The following is a 27,339-nucleotide window of genomic DNA, read 5'->3' on the forward strand; positions in this document are numbered from 1 at the left end:
AGGGGAAGTGGATTTGGCCGAAGAGGGGACGCATAAGAAGGAGAAAAATCCTCTTTCAGTGCGTTCCCTTCTCCATTGATTAAAGGTAGGCAACGCATCTGCATTTGCGGATGTCTATGGGCAACGGTCGCCTCGCTATTTCGGCGAATTCAGGTGACCGTTTGCACCTTTGTAACCTTATGATATATATCAAATATATTTTATATTTTTAAGTTCTATATAAATTGTTATATGCAATAATTAGTTTATTTATTTGTTATAGCTCATAAAAAATATTGAATTTGTTTTACATAATTTAATTTTTTATAATATTTTTGTTATATAATATTAGTATATAATATATATACATATATAATACAAATCAGTGATATGTTAGTGTTAAATAAAACAATCAGCTTTATTAAAAAATACGTATATTTAGTACAAAATAATATAACATCTAAATCACACAAATATTATTTACAATTTTAATTTTATCATTATTATATTTTGTATCAATAAACATTTTAATTAATAATGGCGTTTTTATTTAATTCCGCATAATTCAATATATCTTAACTAGCTTCATCATTCTCCCAGAATTAAAAAAAAAACTTAGTAATAAGCCTATATGTTCTTCCAGACTATGTTTTACATCTCTTCCATCAAAAATCTATTCATCTATACATCCATCCAATTTTAGGATTGTCATTACTTTGGGACTCTAATTATGCCTCAAATAAAATTCCTTAATTCTTACTTAATATGCTAATCGTATAAGTTCACAAGCAAACACCTCGTCTTGCTTTACTGTCACTTCTCCTGTCATACTTCACATCATCGCTTCATTACTCTTCCTATGTCCCCTCCACTTCCACATATCACACATGTCTGGTATATGACATGTTGCGGAGTCTGTGGTTCATAGTGAGTTTATATCAAATTTTTTCCCATCAAAGTTCATCTGTCAACTATGATCTCCAGCAGCTGCCAGAGCCTCTCTGTTCTCATATGCCCAGAAGCCGTGCAGCTCCAGCAGTATGGAGACAGCAGTATGGCCGTGTCCGCTGCGCACCAGGTCCTGGAGGGTGATCCTGGATGGATGCTCAGGTCGGATCATGTCGAAGATCTCGTCTTTCACGTCATCGAAGTTGACAGGTTCAGCGCCGTGGGCCACCATTTGTTCTTGTATTGCCTGAGAAATTATCAGTCAGTAGTCTTTGCTAGTTTTTTTTTTAATTTTTCCAAATAGAATTTTAAATAAGAAAATCCAAAAAAAAAAAAAACATCAAACATTATTTTTTTTTCCTTAAAAACTTGATTAATAAACAACAAAAAAGATAATAGACTACTACATATGCATTAAAATAAAACGTGCAAACTAACTTCTAACTTCTAAAAAAAAAATCTAACCTTGAAGAAATAATTCAATGTGAACGCATCAAGATATCCTTGCGAGTTGATATCTAGTACTCTGAAGAGATAGGCCAGTGCTGCGGGCTGCTTCCTGTTTTCCAGAGCTAGCACTAGATCTAGATAGGTCTTGTAGTCCATCTCACCGTCGTAAGTCAGGCACTGCTGGAATACTCGCTGCAGGAACGCACGAGTCAGTGTACCTGAACCATACCTATTTAAAAAACATAATTATAACAAAGTCTAATAAAAATATCTAGGACAAACAGAATGGAAACATAATACATTTATCTATGTAAATAACTACTTGATAATCGAAAAATCGAAAACACGACTGTCTGTACCAGATATGACAGTCCAGGGAAGAATACCAAATAAGTTATTAAATTAGCAAAATATATTCAGTAATTTATAGTCGAACCCTGATCTGGGAGAAACCACTATAAGCGAGAAAAATATCGCATTCCATTGAACTCTCGCTTATCCAAGTTCAACTAGTAGTTACAATATAATTAATATCTAATTTTTAGTTATAAAAAAAATATTGACACTAACATTTTCAAGAAAAAATCTGAAACTGAAATAGTTTTCAGTTACCATTATCATCAGCTCAGTATACATCCTCACTGTGGGGCTTGGAGCCTACCCTAAATTAGGGGTGACTAGGCCATAGTCAACCACAGTCAAGTGCGGGTTGACTTCACACATATCATTGAATTTCTTCTCAGATATGTGCAGGTTGCATCACGATGTTTTCCTTCATCGTAAGAACGTCGGATAAATGTACATATGTAAATCAAAAATCGAAAAACACATTAGTACATGGCCGGATTCGAACCCAGGACCTGCAGATTGCAAGTCAAGTGCTTAACCCCTGAACCACCGACGCTCTTTTCAGTTATACTAGATCTATTATCTCTATTTATACAAAAAGGTAGATTTAAAATATAATTACCCAGCTAGTTCATTAATACTGAGCATGCCGTTGTGGTCTCTATCCAGGTTGAGGTACTGTCCGTACACACGTAGCGCAGAAGCCGCACTGAACCAGTTCTGTTCCTGAAGCTCCATCGGTAGATCCTCTTCACGTAACTAAAGTTATGAATAACATATATATATTCTATTTAGGAATCAATGTTTTTTTTAAACTTAGTTAATTTTCAATGCATTATGTTAAGATTTGTAAAGAAAGATAAATATATAAAAATATAGATTTAAAAGATAGATAAATACGCATAAAAACGAATTCAAAGTTAATAACGATATGCAACAAATACCAAACTAAATATTAAATTATGCATAACCTCAAATACTTCTAAAACTTCATATCCACCATTAGTTCCCTCCATTAAATAATTCAACAGTGGTAGATCCCGCAACAACAATATTTGTTGGGTGCACGAGTAGGCCGGCTCGGCCGGTGAAATGCCACAACCACACTGAAGACTAGCATGAAATGGAAGGTTCAAGTTCCTTCCCACTCTTTACTTATAAGGAAAGTGGATTTAATGGATAAGGGGATGCATAGCAAGAGCAAATATCCTCTTTCTGTGCCTCGTCGATTAAAGGTAGGCAAAACATTTGCAATTGCCAATTGATTCTGGTGGCCGTTTGCTTATTTGTCACCTTAAGCCTATAAAAAAAATCCATAAATACCTCTAACAGATCATCCAGAAATGAACAGCTCAATACATCTCTGATCCTAACTCTTCCCACTCGCAATGGATCTAAGAAGAACAAGAACTTTCTTGCTGCGGTGCACACATAGAACGAACTGAATGAGGAGTCAAGACCGTCTAGTGCCGCTAGAGATGGCACTAACTCTGCTATATAGCTCTCTAAGTCCTGCAAATTTAAATGTTATAAAGATTTTTTTCATATTAGTCGAACCTTGATAAGCGAGAGTCAAAAGACCGCGATATTTTTCTTTTTTATAGAGGTTTCTCTCTAAACCAACTCTCTCGCTTATGGAGGTCTTCTGTCGGGACCCGACAATGACTCTCGCTTACAAAGGTTTCTCGCTTATCCAGGTTTGACTATATAATTTTTCAAAATGCCATTTTGTATAGTAGTAACAAATTAATTGACAAAAATACATGGTTAAATGTATCTAAAGTATGTTAAATGTTGACTCACATGTTCAGTAAGATATCCTTGTCCTGTGACATCATACAATGACAAACCGATCCTAGTCTGTTGAAGCCAAACACGTCTCATCACATAATTAAATAAAGACACACCACGGACTTTACCAAAACCTCCCTCAGCTGCTTGGAGACGACCAAATACTTCCGCTGTGAAGTAAGGTCTAAAAACAAAAAGTCTATTTATACATTTTTGTATGATAAGTTATAAATGAGATATGGAATTATTATTGTTAAAAGTTCATTAAAGTAGTTTAACTAAAAATGCATTGCTGGTCTTTAATTTTATTTATCTGCGGGTATGTACAAAATAATTTGTAAAGTTTGGTTATCTAATTAAAAAACTATGCAAAATGTTTATGTATCTGCTACTAACAATATTTGTATTTCGTATTTTTATAACCCTTTGAAAAAAAGGTCTAATCAAAAGTGTTTTGCTAAACTTATTTAAATAACACCTTAGTGTTCCCGCTGCTTGTTTGCCCAATTATCTATCTATATATATAAAAGAAAGTTGTGTTAGTTACACCATTTATAACTCAAGAACAGCTGAATCGATTTAGCTGAAAATTGGTGGGCAGGTAGCTTAGAACCAGGAAAAGGACATAGGATAATTTTTACCCCGTTTTCTTTTTTTTTTTTTTTTTTTTTCCGCGCGGACGGAGTCTCGGGTAAAAGCTAGTCTTACATAAACAAAAACTACTAAAAATAGTACCTATATTTTGGGCCAGCTTCATCCCTAATCTTTCTATACTGCATGTAGTCTATTGTTAAATCATCATTACTAGAAGGACTGTAGTTTCCATTTGATTTCTCCAAAAGACTCCACAAATGTTTCAATTCACTATTATCCAACAATTCCTTGCTTTTCTTCTGTAAGAACTGAGCCCTAGTCTCTTCTCTCAACTTCTGTGCTAAAACTTCATCAGATCTTGGAAGTTTGAAGTAAAATTTTGGTATTTTTTTGTATGTTTCCTGATTTCCATCTAATTTTGGTTTGTAAAGTTGCTTGAATGTTTCTATTTCAATTTTTTCGCTTTCTTCTTTTGTTGTTACAGAACCTGTGTCTAAACAACACAAAAAAATATATTCGATAGACCTAGACAACAGATATAGAAACTATACTGCAAAGAAACTTCTTGTAAAATTTTCTAGATTTATGTGTTAAATAGATGATATGAAAAAGTAATACTAAGAAGTAACAACCTTCTAATTTCTTGATGTAATTTTTAACTCGATTTTTCAGCTTGTTATTAAGTTCATTTTGTACCGGACTTGTTTCAACATTTTCACACACGTTATTATTAACTTTATCCTCGGTTTTGTCATCGGAAGTGTTTTCGGCCATGGTTTTATTTAATTGTATGTATTAATTTAATTAAAAATAAAAGATCACAATATTTATGTTTGTTTTAACCACAAGATATTGCAAAACGTCAGTCGATAAAATTTGACAGTTGCACTTTTATCCGTGCTACGCAGATATTTTAAGCATTTCAATTTTTTTTTACAATCAATGAATTTTAATATAAATGACAGAAACATTTAATTAAAATAATAATAAATTATTTGCCATGTTACTTAAAAAAACAAATAATTATTAAAAATTAAATTTTCTATTCAACAATAGATGTCGCTATAAATTATCTTTAAAATTTGACGTTTAAAGTAACTTGAGCCCGTTTAAATCTTTTGCATTAGAAAAATGAATTCATAAAATAAGCAACTTTAGTTTCCATTTTCTTTACATTAGGAGAAAAAAAAATATTTTAGTGAATGACCATTGAAAAAGTAAGTAAAATCTTTATTTTTTAGAAGTAATAGCTTAATTACTGAATTGTTTGAGACGTCTGTTTCTCTTTAATCCGTCAACGCAATTCAATATTCCATACGTTAATATACATTACTAATTAACATGCAATATACATTATGTTGTCAGAGTTAGGTATGCGGCGTTGATGTCTCCTTGCAATAAAGTTTGAAAACAATAAGCGTGACAAAGAACTCTGTCATAATGAATTGCAGACAGACATATCATTGTATTGTTTATTCTGATGTATTAATTTCAGGAATTCAAAACATTTGTTATTACGTAAATAAATTACAAAATAAAACGCAAGAAAATATCTACGATAGTTAGAAGGAAAATTTTAAGGGCAAAGTTCTTGATAACGTAATGTTTTTTTGAACAAAAGCTTTAATTGTAGCCAAATATTTTCCCAAAAAGAAAGTACATCAAAAATATTTTTATAGGCGATGGTGAAAAAAATAATGATTTAATCTCAGAGTTTCATTCAATTTATAATTATCTATATCCAGATGAAAATGGTTTAATTAATACGGTACCGTTACATCGACCGACTAAGCAATAACTTACTAATAAAATCTCTTATATAACCACGCAATGTATAACAACCATGACGTAAATAACGTATGATTTATTGAATCACGGTATGCTGAAAAACTTTTTAATTAGCAAATGAAAATCGTTCAGTTGTGCAATAGAATTACGTATAATTTCTTCGGTCTGTCTTCTCATTGGAAAGTAAATGAGCTGATTAAATCTAGTTAATAGCTTTAATCCTTTTTAATCTGTGACTTAAGTTAGAAAATAACTAGGGTTACCATAATATCTTGGGTTTGTTAAATTTTCACCATGTCAATCGATGACAGAGAAATGCGACTCTTCTTGTACTTATAGGTGACCATCAAGGGTGTTTTGGTTAATAAAATTTAATGTAATCCAGTCTTTCCTCTGTAAGATATCTGAACGGTTAATACCTGTCATTTCAAATATGTCAAGACAAATATAGGTAAAATATAAAAAAACGAAAATGTGAAATCTTGTGCAATAACTTAAAAAAAATATAATAGCGACAAAGTAAGAATTTAATACAAGTGTGAGATTACAGATTGTATCTGTATGTATTGATCCTTATAAATATAGAGGCAATGGTCACCCTTTTTTCAAATCCAATTAAAAGGCGAGCAAAGAAATTGATTCTAATAGCAGGGAAGGAATTGGCTAAATAAAAATAAAACTTAATTAATTCTTACAGTCGTAATTGTTGACGTCTTGTGGTGAATTTTATAAGGAATACTTAGATTTAGATAGGAACTTGCTGTAGTTTAAAATATATTCTTTATTTTATATACTATTATAAGAGAAGGGAGTAAACGAGCGGGAACAACGAGGTACTTTATTACAATTATACTATGAATTTCGTATTGTGACGTCATAGATTTTATAGACGTCATAGAATCGACAAAACAGAGTGATCGTAATTTTTTTTAAACTTCATTTGATTCGATTCTGAATCAATTGAGTTTATTTTGCGGTTTTGATAGAGCAATGTCAATGACCAGTATATTAATTAACTTAACTATAGAAGTAAACTAAGTTAGGTTACAGTTATTGTTAGCATTATCTTTCTTTTGCTCTAAACCGTTTAATAAAGCTGGATTTTGCTTTCTAAAAAAAATGTTTACATGCTATATTCAAGTAGCTACACAAATATTGAATTTCTGATTATCATATTTAACACAACCCTGCCAACAAACAAACATGTTAACTTAGTTATCTAAAAAAAAGTTTATTACATAATTTTCATAAGAATTATATGTACACTATGACAAAAGGCGAAGTAACGAAACACAAACCGGATCATCCGTTGTGCGCAGGCGCAGACTTACCGGGCAAGTTCTCAGTTATGCGCGAGACGTCGTGGGGTGCGGACGTCTATTGGTATATTATGTCAAAATTGAAACCGCGCGTTCGTTAGTGCATTATTTGTGATTAAACAATTTTTGTCGTGATAACAAAAAAGTTTTCTTACATAAAGTGCTATGAAAGGATAATAAAGTAGGAGATATTTGTAGGTAAGTGGTAATTGTTGTGGGCTCTATGTCTATACATTTGACTAGCTGTGCTCTTTTTGAAAGGGTTTTGTGACTTGCCTTTTGCAAGGCGGCCCACATTCATTCGTGTTGTTTTAAGAAGTCAGCGAATAATTGTGTAAGGGTTTTGTTTCTTTTAAATTGAATAATAACCTTATCTTAAAAGAACACATTCTTAAAGGGAATTAAATAACTGATTTTCTAACCTTGTACATTTTGCTGATATGCTTAACGTATAGAAATGTGAACGGATAATTGAAGTCTGTTGAACCAGATTTGGCGTTTGACAGTAAAACTTAGATCCCAATAACGAACCTTGGGCTAGAAACATTTTGATATAAAATCCATGGCTAGACTCTGCAATCTAATAATACATACACATGTTATATTTTGTATTTTAAAAAAGACTGGTGTCAAGTACATAATACTTATATCCGTCACTTACATTCTTACGGTGAGGAAAAAGGATGTAAGGAAGGTTACTTAATTTTATTTTACGATAAGATTCCACGTTTATTATATACTAATGATTATTATTTATAGAAACATTCGTAGATTTAATATGGTTAATACGTAACACGATGATTTTGGCTGAAATAGGTACATCTAAACTAATATAAGAGGAAAGATTTTTATTTCTGTGTTACGAATAAACTCAAAAACTACTGGACCAATTTAAAAAATATTTTTCTATTAGAAAGCTACATTATCTCTGATTAACATAGGTAATTTTTTATTTCGTGTGGACGAAGTTGCAGGCAAATGCTAGTGTTAAATATGTTTAAAAAACAGGCAATAACTAATATCGAAATATTAAAGGAAGATATTAATTTTAATCGATGTAAGTAGTTTTATTGTACACAAGCGGTTGCCAAAAAGTAGCTTTCTAAAAGTAGCCGATATTCCCTTATCTGAGCATCTTCCAGAACAAGTTCCCTCAAAATTGTCCCAACCGTTTAGGAGATTACCTGGAACATACGCGGACTTAGAGGCTAATAAATCATTTACATACAAACACTTTAATTTTTATTTATATTTATAAATATTGTAATTTTACAAATGGATTTTTCTTTTAGCAATTTCGCTGATTTTAGTCTAAGTAAAATGAATTATTTCTTTTTATTCAACAGCTTAATAAATTCTTATTTTTTTTTATTCCCTTGCTTAACAAATTCTTGTTAGATTTTTGTGTTATTTTTATAAAATAAAACATTTTCAAAATCTACTCATGTGCAGATAATAATTTGTACACAACAGCATTTCTAGGAAATAAATCACTAGCAACGTTTTAGCTAATCGCTTAAATCGGCCATTAACTGGCTCAAGTACTGGCTCAAGTACTGGCTCAAGTACTGGCGCAAGTCGTACAAGGTTGTATTTTGATATAGAACAGATTTGAATAGCACTTAAGTTACAATTATTCCTCTTTATTTCAACATTTATCTGAATCCTTAACATTCCACAGATAAAAAGGAATTTTAAGTGAGAAATGTAAAAATATATTAACAGTGGTAGACGCCAGCAAAACATCAGTTGCACGAATGGGTCGGCTCGCCCGCTGAAATACCACGACCACACAGAAGACAGACGTGAAGTGGAAATAATTCCGCGTTTCGTCTGATGAGTGTGGTGCCGGAATAATTTTAGTCCTCTTTTCCCTTCTTACCCCTTTCTTATAAGGAAAGGATGAAAAGGGGAGGTGGATTTGATGGAAGAGGAGATGCATAGGAAGGTTAAATATTTTCTTTTTGTGCGTATCCTCTTTCGTCGATTGAGGGTAGGCAACGCATCTGCAATTGCGAATGTCTATGGGCAGCGGTCGCTTCGCCATTTCGGCGAATTCATGTGTCCGCTTGCTCGTTTGCCACCTTGTAATATAAAAAAAAATAACAAATAAACCCATGTGATGAAAAGAGTAACATCTTTCAAGATGGAACTCTTTTCGTCGCATAAGTAACACTTTATAGGTAACAATTGTAATTTCCACCTACCAAAATTTCTAACAGTCCGTGTATGGAGGACCTGTTTATTTTTTAGAATACACTAATACAGGACGTCTTTAATATTTATTTCATAATGTTGATGTCATAGCAAAACCTACGTAACATTATCACAATACCAGTTACGTTATACACTGAGCAAGATATTTGGATTATATCTATTTCTAAAATTGACTGCAGTATGTAGAACGAATTTATAATTTGAAACCGGATAATAGTTTCTTTTTAGTTATTTTTAATCCGACTCGAAGGATCTATTCTATATTGTATACTAGTTATAGTCCATGGCTGAGTCCGCGCGGAATTAAAAAAAAACTTAATTAGTAGACTATGTGTTTTTCCAGACTATGTTCTACATATGTGCCAAATTTCATCGACATCCATGCACCCGTTCTGGAGATACCTTCTAGCAAACATCCTTCCATCCATCTAAACATCCATATTTAAAATTTTAGAAAGAAGTAAGATCAATAGGAACCAATATTTGTCACTATGCGTTCTTAAACCACTGGATAGATTGAAGTAACTTTAGTGGGATGTTCTGTCCACTGGACAAAGGCTTTATCCAAAGCATTCCATAGAGAAGGTTAATTGATAAAACTCTATGGAAACTTCCTAAGGTTCAAAGCATACTTCATATTAATTTTAGAAGTGAGATTGTTTCACGAACAGGTTTTTCATAAAAAAACAACTTGATTTATATCGAATAACAAGCACCTGGTTGCGTAGGATCTTTTATTCGTTCTTATGAATATGTCTTTTTTATTTTGTATATTTATGGGTCATTGACTTTTTTATTGTTTACAAAAAAATAGGAATTATGTTTTAATTGTATTAGCGTAGATGCAGTTTCAGTTTTAAAGCAAAAAATAGGTTAAGTTAATAGGAAAAGGTTATTTATAATTATCTATATTAATATTAGCTGTCGACCGCGACTCCGTCCGCGCGCCGTTAAAAAAAACTTAATAGGGGTATGAAAAATAGTAAGTAGCCGATTCTCAGACCTACTTAATACGCATATAAAATTTGGTAAAAATCGGTAAAGCCATTTCGGAGGAGTATGGTAACTAACACTGCGACATGGAAATTTTATATATAACTAGCTGTCGCCCGCGACTCCGTCCGCGCGTAGTTAAAAAAAAATGAAAAATAGATGTTGTCCGATTCTCAGACCTACTGAATATGCTCACAAAATTTCATGAGAATCGGTCAAGCCGTTTCGGAGGAGTACGGTGACGAAAACTGTGACACGAGAATTTTATATATTAGATATAATACAGAGGAGAAATTTGATTCTTAACTTGCATTAATTAGGCAATAATTTTTTTTCTTGTAATAGTTTCTATTAACTAAAATAAATAACTATATAACTATATCTTGACATGAAATTAGATAAATACTGTTTGTTGATAAACCCTTTTTATAATGTTTTTGCCAAGTTAAAAAAACAAAGAGTTATAAACTTGATTAAGAGTTCCTCGAAGTTAAAGAACTTTAAAGAAAATGTTACAATTTCGTAAACGCAGTTTCATACATTTTATAATAGATAGTGATCTTTAAATACTAACCAGAATTAACTGTACCTCGCTTTTACTGTTTATTTACAAGAAGATCCTTAAAACCAACAATGGTGGAGACTGCAGCCGTATATCGCTGCAGCAAGAATGTCTCTTTCGTCTGCTACGACCACACAAGAGACACCTCAATTATCAACCATAGCATTTGTCTATGTATGTTGTAGACAAATTTTAGGCCTCTTCCCATCTCTTTTTATTAAAAAAATAATGGAAAAGGGAATTGAGTTTAGCAGAGGGGAGATTTTAATAAGGCAATGTCTTTTCTTTGTCATTTTTATATCCAGTTTCAATTCGGACTAATTTTAGCTTTTGTTTTTAAATATTGAATACTTTTTATAACATAAAATTAATTACATATTCTTAATTTAAAATGAATCTTAATTAATGGCCTCAAAACCGTATTTTCAAAGGAATCGTACTTTAGTTAAAATATTTAAACAAAACATGTTTTATAAATTCAATAACATGTTTAAATTACTCGATAATCATCCATGTGAATTGATATCGTGAAAGTTTAAACAGTAATTACAATTAACATATCGGAATTCAATAAAATATCATTTAGTCTGAAAAACAAATCTTTAAATCAAAGCTAATTTTAGTTCACACGAGGTATTAACATTTATCTATATCTATATATATAAAAGAAAGTTGTGTTAGTTACACCATTTATAACTCAAGAACGGCTGAATCGATTTGACTGAAAATTGGTGGGCAGGTAGCTTAGAACCAGGAAAAGGACATAGGATAATTTTTACCCCGTTTTCTATTTTTCATTCCGCGCGGACGGAGTCGCGGGTAAAATGATATTTTACCGAAATGGAAACCAAATAAACGTCCTCGACTGTATTTAAATGCTAGAAATCGAATCTTCAAGGAGGATGGTATCGCGTAACTGAGGAATCGCGTAATTATATAATAACTTGCAATTTTATACAATTATATTACGGATTTCTATTCATTAAGGTTAAGTATTGATTTATTAATAAATTAGCTGTCGCCCGCGAGTCTATCCAAGCGGAATAAAAAAAAAACTTAATTTAGCCTATGTATTCTTTCCGGCTCTGTTCTACATCCCTGTAAGAAACATCTATCCATCCATTCTTGTAAAATTTCACATTTATAACTAAGTAATTAAGTAAGAAGGTTTATTAAGGACCGTGTTAAATGGAAAGCCATTTCTGTCTACCTCTATGGGTCACGGGCGTTAATAATTTAAATTTTATGTTGGCATATCGTCTAAATAAATACCATAGTTAATTATTAAATAATTTAGTTATAATTTCGGATTAACTCGATAAGAAAATGATCGAAAAAATTTAAAACAGGAAGGCATCGTAATTACAGAAGACAGTTAAATAGGTACTGCGTATTGAAGGCTAACTGCATACATACGAGGTCAGTTACGATATGTTTATACTTTTATTCGTGCATTATATTTGGTTTTTAAAACTTCAACAGTTGTACATCAAAATAATGTAATATCACGTAATATATACTCAGAGTGTTTTAATTGTAACTTATCCTTTAAGTGTAGATTTCTCTACTTAAATCTACAAAGAGTAAGACAATTGTGGAGTCAGAATGGTAGTGTAGTTTTAATTTAGGATTAGGAATACTTTCTTCTAGAGATTTACTCTCATATCTAAACTATATCTTTTAAATAAAATTCTCGTGTCGCGGTGTTTGTGACTAAACTCCTCCAAAACGGCTTGACCGATTCTCATGAAATTTTGTGAGCATATTGAGTAGGTCTGAGAATCGGCCAACATCTATTTTTCATAACCCCCCCCCATTTTTTAACTGCGCGCGGACGGAGTCGCTGGCGACAGCTAGTTAATGTTATAAAGAGGAAAGATTTGTATTTGTATGTTACGAATAAACTCAAAAACTACGGGACTGATTTCATAAATTATTTTCCCACTAGCTGTCGCCCGTGACTCCGTCCGCGCGGATATGAAAAGAAAAATAATAAGAAGTAGCCCATGTGTCCTTCCAGACTATGTTCTACATCTGTACCAAATTTCATCATGATCCGTTGAGCTGTTCCGAAGATACCTTCAAACAAACATCCATCCATCCATCCATCTGAACATTCGCTTTTATAATATTAGTAAGATTATAAAGCTACGTTATCACTGAGGAAAATAAGCTATGCTCATTACTATTTTTTTTAATTCCGCGTAGACAAAGTCCCGGGCAAAAGTTATTATTGTGTATTCTGACTGAACGTACAATCTAACTAATATTATAAATACAAATGTTCAGATGGATAGATGAATGGATGGATGGATGTTTGTTAGAAGATATCACCAGAACGGCTGCATAGATCTAGATGAAATTCGGCATAGATGTAGAAAATAACCTGAAAGAATACAGCTAGTTCCTATATATACAAAAAAAATTTATCGAGTCAGTTGTAATTTTGGGAAAAAAGAGATACGTTTTTTGAGAACCATGACACTCTTATCTTGACAATTTAAAAAAAAATGTTTAGAAAAAGTTATGAGAGATGACTGAGGAATCAATGACAAATTTTACAATTAACTAGCTTTTACCCGCGACTCCGTCCGCGTGGAATAAAAAAAATTCACACAAGATAAAAAAGTTCCTATGTCCGTCTCCTAGTTCTAAGCTACCTCACCATCAATTTTCAGCTAAATCAGTTCGACCGATCTTGAGTTATAAATAGTGTAACTAACACGACTTTCTTTTATATATATAGATTCATGGTTATTGTCTAATAATGTGCATTTCTCATACTATTGTTTAAACTGCAACTACAACAAATATGACATTATTGCGAAATCTTAAATTTCCAAATAGAGATGATGACATTGTGTCCATATTTTATTGTCGATAAAAATCGTCGAATCCGGTTTTTTTGTCACAAAGTGCGTTAACCTCACTTCTACCGTGCTGTGCCGCGGATTACGACTCACTGTCGTTGTAATGAAAATACGACATTTTGACAAACGACTAGATTAACTGCAGTGCGGACGTAAATCTTCGGGACTTAAGCCTTTGATACATGTTTCTCTTAAGATAATTTAAAATATCTCGACATTAATTTGTCTGTATTTGTGTAGAAATGGTCGTGTATATTTTTCGCCAAAAAAGAATAATAATAATTGGCTAAAACATAATTAATAAGCTTATTTTTAACATTATACATTATTCATTCAATGAATAACTTCGGAAGTTTTGTAACAAGCAAGAACATTATCACGCCCGTAGTCCAGAGTTGTAGGCACAGACCACGGAACTCCATTTGGCGTGGTCCTGACACACCTCTCGCTTCTTCTACATTCATACATCTACGCATAACGCATGCATGCACATAAGTTTCGGTTTAAATCGAACTATTTGAAAGAGGTTACATCTCACATTAGATCTTTTTAGTTTTTATTTCGTTTTATAACGCAGAAGAATAAATAATTAAAAACGCTTCCATTCACTTTCAGTATTATTACGTGTTATGATTCACAAAGAAACAGAATTACAAGTGTGACGGTAACATGCTTAAGCTATTTTTTTCATCGATTACTCGCACGAGTTGTTTTAGTGAAGTTATAACGCGTTGCTTTTATTACTTAACAGTTATTCAAATGTTTACTTAGTGATGGTTAGACAATGAACTGTTATCATTTTTTGTACATTAAATTTTCTACGCATGAAAACTACGACGGCTCCTACGTAAATAGCTGTAACCCACAATTTTGAAATTATCTTTTTTTTTGTCTTAAAATAATAATAATTAAAAATGTTTTAATTCTGTATGTACAAAATTAAACTATTATTTCTATGCAAGTAAAATAACTTCAACTAGGCAGAGTAAATTTGCCGTCATTACCATAGTTGATAAGCATTTAAGCTTATTTTATAAAAATAAAAGCATCAAAGCCACTTTAGCGTCAATAGGCTACACAATATAAATAGGCCATATTTCTGTCGGTAACTTTTTAAATTGCGAACCAGCAAAAAGGCTAGCTCATTACGGCCCCTGTCAGTCTGTATTCACATTCTACAGGTTCATAAATTCCCCTCTAGGCTTGGTCAGGTACAATATTTTATGGTTAACAAAAACAAAAAAGAGATGGCGCTGTATAGAGTTTAAATTTTCTCTTCAATGCTATTTTTATATCGAATTTAATTGGACGTATTCGTTTTGTTTATTAATCCAGTACTATTAAAGCCTTTAATAGTTGTGTAACGTAATCCTATTTGTTTTACATCGAGCCATTTGAAAAGGATTACATCTCTCGTTAGTTTTTTTAAATTTAAATAACTCTTTTTTGTTGGATGACTTATTTGTAATCGTTTCGACATGACCTTGAGTAAATAAGGTTACCAAATTCCAAACATGTTTGTTCTTTATTAAGGGATCAATTCTTATTGCAATTGTGACCATGAGAGCTGACAAATTAAAAAGATTATATGGATAGTCATTATTAAAGACTATGTTCAGAACTTTTCGATGAAAAATTGTTTAAGACTACTGTATACCAGTTTATATTTTTCTTGTAAAAAATCTTCCGTTATCGTCAATAAAAACGACTTGGATTTTTTGTTTCAATGATTGATGGATATACATGTAGTTTATTAAAGGGAATGTTTCGTTACCACAGAGAACTGGTTTAAATACAGACTTAGTTTACAAAACCTAGTGTAACTTTTTGAAATAAAAAAAAAACTTGAGAGGTGTGAAGGGACACCCGGATGGAACGAAGTTCCTTTTGATTAATTGGTGAAGTGAAAGTGAAGGAACCAATGTTTATTCTATGAATAAAAAACTTAAGTCTTCACAAAAAGTACATTTTATTTCTATGAATTTTCGTTATATATTGTCACGTCGTTGCCATGGTGAAGTAGCGCTCATTCGTCGTTAACATACTTACTATAGCAAAAAGTGTCGTGACAACTTTTTTGTAAGAATTTTTTCCGTCTAGCCCCCTTTCACAACGCGCGATAAGGAACTTCGTTCCAAAAACAAAAACAATATGCTTAAATATGAGTGTTACCGCATTTGATATCACAGAGTCATCTGATTCAAATTGTAATCTAGGATTTTGTACCATTAGGTAACACGTTATGACGTGTTGTGATGGTTCGATGTTTCAGCAGCATCTATATAGGTATATATAAAAGAAAGTCGTGTTAGTTACACTATTTGTAACTCAAGAACGGCTGAATCGATTTGACTGAAAATTGGTGGGCAGGTAGCTTAGAACCAGGAAAAGGACATAGGATTTTTACCCCGTTTTCTATTTTTTATTCCGCGCGGACGGAGTCGCGGATAAAAGCTAGTTTGTAAAATTTCTAGAATCCAACAATGTTGTTATTAGTGTTTTGATGGTTTATGTAAAATACATACAAGGCTACATAAAATATAGAAACTTTCCATTGAAAACATTTAAACGGGCCATACATGTTAGGCTGTACAAGAGGTGAAAGTTTTCCCATCCTGTTGTTTTGATTTGAGGTTTTGAACCACCATTGATTCAATGTGAATGGAACTAAATTAAATGTGGTTGTTTTTTATATTTAAGTGATAAACGAGCAAGGAGCCATCTGAATACCGAAGGATGAGGCGCACAGAAAGAGAGAAGATATCTCCCCTTCCTATGTATCCCCTTATCTGCCAAGTTCACTACCACTTTCATAATTTCTTAATAAGAAAAGAGTGGGAAGAGAACTTGGACTAAAATAAAGCCTCCGGCACGCACTTACATCAGACGAAACGTAGAATTTCTTCCTCTTCACGTTTGTCTTCTGTTTGGTCGTGGTATTGCACCGGGCGAGTGCCCATTCGTGCATCCAACAAATATTGTTACGGCATCTACCACTGTATCTTTATATATAAAAGAAAGTCGTGTTAGTTACACTATTTATAACTCAAGATCGGTCGAACTGATTTAGCTGAAAATTGATGGGAAGGTAGCATAGAACTAGGAGACGGACATAGGAACTTTTTTATCTTGTGTGCATTTTTTTTTATTCCGCGCAGACGGAGTCGCGGGTAAAAGCTTATGATATACGTATAAATTTATATTCTTTCTTTTAACTAAATGGCATTAAATTTTATTTAACTTTACAACTTTATACATATAAACTTATACAGCAATCGCGTGATTGTGTTCAGTTAACTCTAACGAACAAACCAACTGTCATTCAGTAGCTATCATGATAATAAAGAGGCGACTGCACACAACATCTTTCATTCCAACGTTTAAATTTAAAAGTAACCACGAACACATTAGTCTCAGTTATCTGGTGAAAAACGTGTATTTACCAGATTTGTTTGTGTTTTACGAATTTTGGTGTTCGTGTTCTTCTATGATTTAAGTTTGTATTGGAACATATAATGCTGCTGTGTTTGTATTGAGCGTCGGGGGTTAAGCACTTGACTTATAATCTGCAGGTCCTGGGTTCGAATCCCGCCATGTACCAATGTGTTTTTCGATTCTCGATTTACATATGTACATTTATCTGACGTTCTTACGGTATAGGAAAACATTGTGATGCTGCAGATATTTGAGAAGAAATTCAATTATATGTGTGAAGTCAACCCGCACTTGGCCAGCGTGGTTGACTATGGCCTAGTTACCCGTAACTTGGGGTAGGCTCCGAGCCCCTCAGTGGGGATGTATAGTGAGCTGATGATGATGATGTTTTTTACAAAGATAATGTAAGGGACAGTAACGTTGCAATACAAGTAATACTGCATTCAAAACAATAATCCAAGAGCAAAAAAGAATCTAACTTAATACATTATCTATGCACTTTTGTATTAATTAAAACGGAAACGGCGTCCGACTGGTGTGGTTCCTATGTAACCGTAAACAAGTTGTTTAACAAGTCGAACTTGTTTACAATCCGAACATGGTGGTTGCATGTTTTTGCTTGAACATGTGGATATTAAAGAATATTTTTAATTTTTTAGTACACTTAAAATATTTATTGCAGTTGAAAAATGTGTTAAATGTACTTTTATTATGTTACTCCGAATTCGTTTGGATGAAAGTGAATGTGGTCATATTTTATTCTAATTATATTATTTTTAAAGGAATTATAAGCTTTTTATTATTCTGTTATGCTTTGAAAATAAACTATTTAACCGTACGATTACTTTAATTTAGAAGACTAGGCTTTATTCAACTTTACTGGCGGATTTTCTCGCAGAGTTACACAAAATTACTCTAAAAACTCATGGACGACTAACTAGTAAGTAGGTAACATCGGATTTAGATTATATTGGTCAGTAAACATTGAAAATCTGTCTTATCATTTATGACGCCATCTTGTTTGAGTTCTAATTTCAAATGAAGCCGTTAGTAGTGTCGAGATGTGCAACCGTTATTTAATTAAGAAACCGAGTATGTACATCCTCTTGCGAAAACTCGACTGACTGCATTTATTCCGTGAGAATTTTTTTTAATTTGTTTTTTTTTTTATGGTGGCTTGTAGGTTGATAGCTATTTCCTTTGATCAAAGTGGTTCTGATTCATTTAAATTAAATTATGTAATTGGTATTTATGTTATGAGGTGAGTTGAATTGAATAAGTTGTACAGAGAGATCCATAAAGATTACGGATTCGAAATTTGAAATGTTTAGAACTGTGATCGTTGACGTTACAGTTGTACAGTGTACGAAAAAGTTTACACCATGATTAGACAACCTAATGGTACTAATGATAGCATAACTTAGTTGCTCATTGTACAAACATGACGTACCCGCGGAGGTGAAAGAGGAGAGGGCGGGATAGCGCATTCCGTGCGAGTCTCATGTTATTGTTAAAACATTGTATTTCCCATACGTACGGATGTTTAACTTTCGATTACATTGATTGTCATAATATGTTAGCATTCTTTGATGTTTACTAGTTTTTTTTAAGAAATTTTATTTCATTATAAAATTAAATAATAATATGTCGATTGGCCCTATGTATAACATTTATTAATTCGAAATAGACAAATTTTGTTTATCTCAAAAGCGTCTTACTAGAAAAAAATTGCTCATCTGAAAAATTAAATTTTTTGACTTACAACTATTTACATAGGAGACATCGATCTATGACAAAATAATGTTACATTCGCCATTTTTATCTGTATTAATAATTTAGTATAACTTACGGAACTAAACCTATTTTTTTGCTATTATTTGCTATTGTCGCGTGGGCAGCTGGCTGGAAAGAAAAAAAATATGGAAAAAAAAGGTTCTAGTCTGTTGCCATATCAATTGTTGTAGTGCGTGGCTATTGTCAATTTTAAAGCACGTGCGAAGGAAACATCTGCAGTCTCAAAATGGCGCGTAATTTGGTACTTTTTGAATAACCGTTGAATTCTACAGCCAAATTATCGATACAAAATTAATTTTTTGACTCAGTTTTTTTTAACAGAATGAGACAGATTTTACTTTGTGATTGTATTAAATAATGTAAGATCGGACAGCTGGCGAGAAATGTTTTATTTTTATAACGTAAAATTGTACGAATTGTGTTGAGTTAATTTACATGTAGTAGTTACATTCCTGTTTAAGTTTGAATGCTCAGGAAATATAAACGGATGCTAACGTGGAAAAATGGAAATGGAGTGCAAACATTTCGTTATTGAAACTTCAAATTTACAGAGTTATTAAAATCACTATAAGATAACCTTAACTACATTGAATTAAGGTTGATTTTCGTTTGAATTGGATGCATAATTCGTAGTAATTGTGAAGGTTCAATGGACGGAACCAATGCTGCAAAATAGGTGTGAGCAATTCTCAATGCAAGTGAAGTAAAAAAAAAACTGTACATCGGATCTGAGCCGTAGATAAATCTGTGTGCAGATTAGTATTGAAACTGAGCGTAACGATGTTCAATTGTTTTAATATAATAAGAATTAAAGAAATCCAAGAATAATTTATCTTCCATTGTTACTACTAATATGACGTCATATGATTTTGTATCTCACGGGTTAAGCATTTGACTTGTAATCTGCAGGGACGGGGTTCGAATCCCGCCATGTACCAATGCGTTTTTCGATTTTTAATTTATATCAGTACACTAGCTGTCGAACACGACTCTATCCCTGAGGAATTAAAAAAAACTTATTAAGTAGCCTATTGTTCTTCCAGACTATGTTCTACATCTGTGTTAAATGGCATCAAGATCCGTTTAACCGTTCCGGAGATACCTTCTAACAAACATCCATCCATCCCTCCATCTAAACATTCGCATTTATAATATTAGTAAGATTTATCCAACGTTCTTACGTTGAATAAAAACATCGGGATGCAACCTGAGCACATATCTGAGAAGAAATACGCACTGAACCAGCATGGTTTATGATGGCCTAGTCAGCCTTAATTTTGGATAGTGTCTGAGTACCTCAGTGGGGACGTGTATCAAGCTGATGATGATGATTTGATAAAGTATCTGCTTATTATAAACTATATTTTTCCCGCGACTTCGTTCGCGCGGCATTATAATAATGTAACTTTTCAATGGCAAGATAATTTCTAAATTCTGTCCAGTAACTTTTGAGTGTTTTCGTTACATTTGGGCTGCCAAGATATTTGAATGGCATAAAGCCAATTAATTTGAAATTAGAATCCTCCACGTATATTTCGTTTTGAAATAAAAAAAACAAAACGCAAGAGGTTTTCAACCTCTTTGCTGTCAAGTACAAAAAAAAAACGTTCGAAATAATAAGTTTGATCATAAAGCAGTATGAGCTTCTAAAAATCTTAACCGTATACAAAAGGAAGTGTGTAATCATAACAGTAGTAAATCAGTAAAAACTATTTGTACCGTAATATAACGTATTAGTTGTTCGTAACGAGGTTAAAATGTTAAAATAACATTACAGCGGTCAATTTGTAGATGTTCGCAATTTTTAACGGATTTATTGCACTGTTTGATTACGTATTGCACTAAAATGTATGCCGATAGTTATAAAAAAATTAAATTATTTTCTTTTTTTTATATTACAAGGTGGCAAACGAGCAAGCGGCCACATGAATTCGCTGAAATGGCGAAGCGACCGCTGCCCATAGACATTCGCAATTGCAGATGCGTTGCCTATCCTCAATCGACCACGGAAGAGACGCAGAAAAAGAGAATATTTAACCTTCATATGCATCTCCTCTTCCATCAAATCCACCTTCCCTTTCTATCCTTTCCTTATAAGAAAAGGGAAGGAAAAGAGGACTAAAATTAGGCCTCCGGCACCACATTCATCAGACGAAACGCGGAATTACTTCCACTTCACGCCTGTCTTCTGTGTGGTCGTGGTATTTCACCGGGCGAGCCGGACAATTCGTGCAACTGATTAACACAATAACAAACATTTCTCTCAATTACAATGGTAGACACCAGCAGTAACATCAGTTGCACGAATGGGCGCAGAAGCCATGCGTGAAGTGGTAGTCATTCCGCATTTTGTCTGATGAGTGCGTTCCGGAGGGTTAATTTTAATCCCCTTTACTTTCCCACTATTTTCTTAAAGGGAATGGATGGAAAGGAAAAGTGTAGGGGCGCAAAGATGTCTAAGTACAGCGGTCGTTACGCGTTCGGCGAATTCCACTGGACATTTTCGCTTTTGCTACCATTTATTATTTTACTGTGGGTTTCTGATACCAAAACCTATACTACACTAGCTGTCGCCCGCGACTCCGTCCGCGCGCAGTTAATAAGCTTATATGACACGTTCGTAGATTTACCATAGCAGCGCCATCTATTGATTACTTACTCAACCCAGTCGAAAGGTATCGACATCTGTTAGAATCATTTGGAGTTAACAGATAATTGTGACTGTCAAATAATCGCAGACAAATAATTAGCAATAAATGAAAATTGCGACTATAATTTGAGATTTAAACTATCCTATCTCTCAAGTTGGATCGAACTGCACATGGTGTGCGAATTTTATTATAATTGGTTAAGTGGTTTAGAAGTCCATTGAGGACAAACATTGTGACACGAGATGAACCATATCGTCATCCCTTTCATTATCTTTGACAAAACAGAGATAACAATATGTTTTAAACGGAGATTTTTGTCTCAGAAATCCACAGTTCCTGATTTATAAAGCATCGTAATGTTTTTAAGATGGATTACATTATAAAAATTTCTATCTTGCTCTATATCAAGGTGAGTGAAAAGGTCAGGCGTCTGAGGTCAATGGTACAAGTCGAACTCATTAAGGCTTTTAACTAAGTAAGGACTGTGTAGATCGAAGTATATAAAGGTATCTCCACACTAAAGTTCAAACAAGATCAAATATAAAGTTTCAATATGTCTTTCGAGATCTTTTAATTATTAAAATTCTTGAGTACAGTGAAAAAAGCTTTGCATTATATTTTATTAGACCTAAAAAAATATCAACGCTTACGTCCCATCACTACATCTATTTGACACTTGGTTTTGTAAAAAAAAGCGCGACATTCGCTATAAACGATTTTAATTAATACTAGTTGTCGCCCGCGACTCCGTCTGCGCGGAATTAAAAAAAAACCATGATCGCCTATGTGTTCCAGTCTATGGTGTACATCTGTGCCAAATTTCAACAAGATCCGTTGAGTCGTTACGGAGATACCTTCAAACAAACATCTATCCATCCATCTAAACAATCGCATTTATAATATTAGTATGATTGTCAAAAACTAGTTAGACCTTATACTGTTTCGATGCAAGAACGCGTAAATTGTGGAAAGAGTGAAGTGTGTCTACGACCTTATTTGCCGGATCGTACTGGTATATAACCTTAATCTCTTATCGAAGTGGACAATACCGAGTAATGTAGTTCCTTGGACTATAATGTTGGTTGGTTTATGGAAAACTAGCTTTTACCCGTGACTCCGTCCGCGCGGAATAAAAAAAGAAAAAGAAAACGGGGTAAAAATTGTCCTATGTCCGTTTCCTGATTCTAAGCTACTTGCCCACCAATTTTCAGTCAAATCGATTCAGCCGTTCTTGAGTTATAAATAGTGTAACTAACACAATTTTCTTTTATATATATAGATTATATATTATACTCAATGTCAGAAATAAGTAGTACAACTTAAAGTCACATTTTTACTAAAATATAATACCTAGATTTTATAAAATGTCATTTATTTACTTTCCAGGTATAGTAAGCTTATGACATAGTAGTTAGGTTTTTACTTACCTAAAATTTTTTAGCACATAAATATCTTTAAGCTAACATAACTAGCTAATACGAAAGAAATAGATTTTTCAAAAGTGTAATACTTAATTTTGACGTTGAGTATACAACCACTGCATTAAAATGTGTACTTGAATGCTTTACCGATTTTGAAAATTGTGACGTCATTTAATTCTTAAAAGTACCGAAGTTTATTTACCTTAACAATCATATAATGCTAATATAAAAAATTCTAAAGTTTGGATGGATGTTTATTTGAAGGTATCTCCGGAACGGCTGAACAGATCTTGATGAAATTTGGACACAGATGTAGAACATAGTCTGGAAAAACACATATTTTACTTATCAAGTTTTATTTTAATTCCACGCGAACGGAGTCGCGGGCGAGAGCTAGTTTTGTAATAAATTCCTAATCATGAGTCTTGTTACTAGAATTATATACCGTAAGCTACTGTAGACATTGAAATGTAGTTGAATTAATAATACAACTTCTGTAAAACAATGCAGCAGTATAAATAACAGTAGAGCAAGAATCCAAATCTATAATTCATTTGCTCTGTACACTTTCCTTCAAAATCGACTGTCGGATTATTCAATAAAGCTAAATTTAGGTCAGTAAATTACAATTAAATATTGTCTTTGGTGAGATAATATACTCTTATGAAATTATCAATTGCAACTGATAACAGTAGTTGTTTATATTTAAATCTTCAATACTCTTTAAACACTAGCTATCGACTCTGTTAGAGTGAAGTTAAAAAAAACTTAATTCTTAGCCTATGTATTCTTCAAGATTATGTTCTACATCAATACCAAATTTCATCGAGATCCATAGCGGTTCTGGAAATTTCTTCTAACAAACACCCATCCAAACGTTGGCATTTATGTTAGTAAAAACTAGCTGACGCCCGCGACTTAGTCCGCGCGGAAAAAAAAAAACTTAGTAGCCTATGTGTTCTTCCAGACTATGTTCTATATATACGTCAAATTTCATCAAGTTCCGTTGAGCTGTTCTGGAGATACCTTCAAACAAATATCCATCGATCTATCCAAAAAATTCGCATTTATAATATTAGTAAGGTTATAAGTACGTAACTGTTACAACCATAATGTAGTACGTTTTTAGGTCATGGATACTACGAAGTATGTTCCAGCCATAAAAGTCATATACGTCTTTGATGGCATTGTAAAAAAAAATATGAATGACCATTGTTTTAATTCTTATTCAATTTCTCACATTACAATTTAAACGGTATGGTCAGTGAAATAACACGACCACACAGAAGATAGGCGTCAAGTAGAAGCCTTACTCTTAAACGAGGTTTAGGCTAAGCGCCATCTGCGCGCGGCCACCTCAAGCCCAGTGAAACTGTAAATTCCGCGTACAGTCTGATAAGTGTGCGTCCCAGAGTTCTGATTTTAGTCAACATTCCCTTCCCACTGTTTTCTTATAAGGAAATGATGGAAAGGTGAATTAGATTTGGCGGAGGAAGAGACGCATATGAAGGGCAGATATCCTTTTTCTTTGCGCCCTGTCTTCCGCTGAATAAAGGTAGACAACTCATCTGCAATTGCATTTCAAACCAAAGACCACAGAAGCATTTAAACACATTAGTAATATATAAATGTTTACTTATAGTGTTAGAAAAAAAACAAATTTGACCCATAATCCAAGTACTTTCGTATCTCACGCGCTATTGTTGACGTTGCGTAACTCCGTGGTAACTGTGACGCTAGTGATGTACTACGTGGTCTTTAAGACCGGATAAGATCGAAGACTAAAGACTGTATTTGTGTAGAAATTTATTGTAGATTACTATAGAATCAAGTGCATTGAATATTTTAATAAATTTAACTTTAAAGCTATAGAAGTCAGCTAAGAATTTAGAAAAACAATTACGGCACTTGGCTTCATGTAAAGAGTTCTTACGTCTTATGTCGTTAAATGTACTTTAGTTTAACTAAAGTATTTTTTAACTTTTTAATGCTAAATAATTTTGTAAATATTATTTCAATATATTACAACATTTTCTTTTCATTTTGCAGGTACGTTTTGTATTGCCATTAAATAAATATTCGGCATATTCTAGTGATTTAAAAAAAATATTTTAAACATAAATCAAATTTTATATTACGTACATCACTACAAGTTTCTTAAGATTTACTTGTAGTGGATTTATGATAATATTGCTGAGGTGGTAATTTTGTAGGCACATAATTCTAGCAAACCTACGCACCTCTCCAAACAATGGTATTGCTTTATTTCACTCTTGTGTAGTTAAATTTTTAATATCAACATTTACGCCATTTTATGTAAGTGTTCTAAATTCAAATGTTTTAAATGCTAATAAATTTCATAGACAATGATAACTGTTCTAATTTCAAATGTTTTTAAATATAAATTTCATAATTTTAAACAAAAGTTCACACGTTTTAGTGACAACATACTGGCCACTAATACGGTTGATTAAAACTAGACTTTACTAATAGTTAATTTATTTAAATTATGTAAGATATTAACACACTTTTCGTTTGTAGACAGCTCGAGACATAATCGAAAGGAAAATCCTGTCAATTTGTAAGTGAACGACGTTCATCGCTCTTTTTAGCCGACTTCAAAAAGAAGGAGGTTATCAATTCGACTGAATTTTTTTTTTTTTTTTTTTTTATGTGTGTTACCGCGAATCTCCGCCCCTGGTGGTCCGATTTTGATAAAAATTATTTTAATCGAAAGGAAGTGCTTGCAGGTGGGTCCCATTTTTTTGTTTTTTTTTTTAAACAACTAGAAGACTAGTAGATTTTGAATAAGCTTCAAAATTTGTTGCGAAAATTAGGGACATTTTTGCTTTCAGCGCTTACGTAGGCTAAACTATAAGACCTACATCAAAATGACGTATGGCGAATTGTAGCTCTTTAAATGTGCTAAATAAAAGTCCGCGATAGCATATATCTATCTTTTATAGTTTTCTCACAATAAACATTCTTTTCTTTACGAAACATTAATTAAATTCTTGCCCTATTTCCGACGCTATTATTCAAGTTCAGTATTAACCCTTATGTAAATAAATATGTTCATTATCAAGAGAATTTAATGTAGATTATATTTGCAATTGAAACTATATCATTCTGTCTAATAGTTTAGGAGATATCGTAAGAACAAAATTACGCGGAAACGAAAAATGCTACATCGCGTTACAATGAATAGCACAAATTTGCTTTCTGGGCTTACGTAGGTCAAACTATATGACCTACATTAAAATGATGTATCGAGTAATTATAGATCCTTAAATTTGCTAAATAACAGTCTCAGGTGGCATATATCTATCATCTATGGATGTCTCACAAAAACCATGTTATTATGAACAAACTTCGATTAAATTGCACACGAAAAACAGCGTCGTAAGCTTACGGCGCTATTATATTATATTCGATATGAATCCTTATCCAAATAAATATGTTTGATGGCTAGAGTATTAAATGCAGATTAGATTAGCCTTTAAACTATGTAATTCTGATCAATAGTTTGGAAGATATTAAATTATTAAAAACTACGCGCATTCGAAAAATGCTACTGTGGCGCGCGGCTGGACAAAATTAAAGGCACGCTACGATGTATTAGTTCGTTAATTTTCAATTTGTATACCGATTTTGATAATTATTTCATTGTTTAAAGGATAAGTGGTTATCTGGTGTATTCTAAATTAGTTTTTGAATTGAAGTACACACATATTAAATAGGAAAGTCCTTTTCTTTATTTGTCTTATTTATGTCCTTATACGTATTAAGGAAATTTGTAATTAAACTTCAAATTCACTAAAAATTGAGAAATAAAACAAACATTTTAAGAAAAAAAAATAGCCGACTTCAAAACAAAAAAACTATCTCAAACAAAATGCGCTCAAAAGTAACTTAAAAAAAAACAATTTCAAACAAAATGCACTCAAAAGTAACGTAAAAAAACAATTTCAAACAAAATGCACTCAAAAGTAACGTAAAAAAAAACAATTTCAAACAAAATTCACTCAAAAGTAACATAAAAAAACAATTTCAAACAAAATGCATTCAAAAGTACCATAAAAAACAATCTCAAACAAAATGCACTAAAAAGAAACAAAATAATGTCATGAAAACTCTCTAAACTCTAGTAGTTAGTAGTAGGGGCTCAGTTTTCCGCAA

At 32.7% G+C, this 27,339-nt stretch overlaps 2 protein-coding genes across 2 annotated transcripts in view; one reads left to right on the plus strand and one right to left on the minus strand.

The window, feature by feature from the left end:
* Positions 1–585: 585 nt before the first annotated feature.
* On the minus strand, positions 586–4,947 carry LOC106708362 (serine/threonine-protein phosphatase 2A regulatory subunit B'' subunit gamma). The gene is made up of 7 exons (XM_045684512.1): positions 4,743–4,947; positions 4,252–4,603; positions 3,529–3,700; positions 3,049–3,237; positions 2,348–2,484; positions 1,393–1,606; positions 586–1,174 (listed from the first exon to the last, which is right to left on the minus strand). The coding sequence occupies exons 1-7, from the start codon at positions 4,882–4,884 to the stop codon at positions 947–949; spliced, it is 1,434 nt and encodes a 477-aa protein (XP_045540468.1). The 5' UTR covers positions 4,885–4,947; the 3' UTR covers positions 586–946.
* Positions 4,948–7,232: 2,285 nt separating this feature from the next.
* The window catches only part of LOC106721218, a 101,226-nt gene continuing 81,119 nt past the window's right edge, over positions 7,233–27,339 (plus strand). The window contains exon 1 of the mRNA XM_045684588.1: positions 7,233–7,415. The gene's annotated coding sequence lies outside the window, so the exon portion shown is untranslated. The remainder of the gene's footprint in view (positions 7,416–27,339) is intronic.

The sequence above is a fragment of the Papilio machaon genome, chromosome 26 (genome assembly GCF_912999745.1).
Source record: "Papilio machaon chromosome 26, ilPapMach1.1, whole genome shotgun sequence".
Lineage (NCBI taxonomy): Eukaryota > Metazoa > Arthropoda > Insecta > Lepidoptera > Papilionidae > Papilio > Papilio machaon.

Excerpts from the sequence above, each read along its gene's own strand:
- LOC106708362 (XM_045684512.1), bottom strand. The coding sequence starts at position 4,884 with ATGGCCGAAAACACTTCCGATGACAAAACCGAGGATAAAGTTAATAAT. Across the intron at positions 2,485-3,048 it reads TTCTGGATGATCTGTTAGAG|TTACGTGAAGAGGATCTACC; the intron begins GTATTTATGGAT and ends TCATAACTTTAG. Across the intron at positions 1,175-1,392 it reads CATTGAATTATTTCTTCAAG|GCAATACAAGAACAAATGGT; the intron begins GTTAGATTTTTT and ends ATAATTTCTCAG.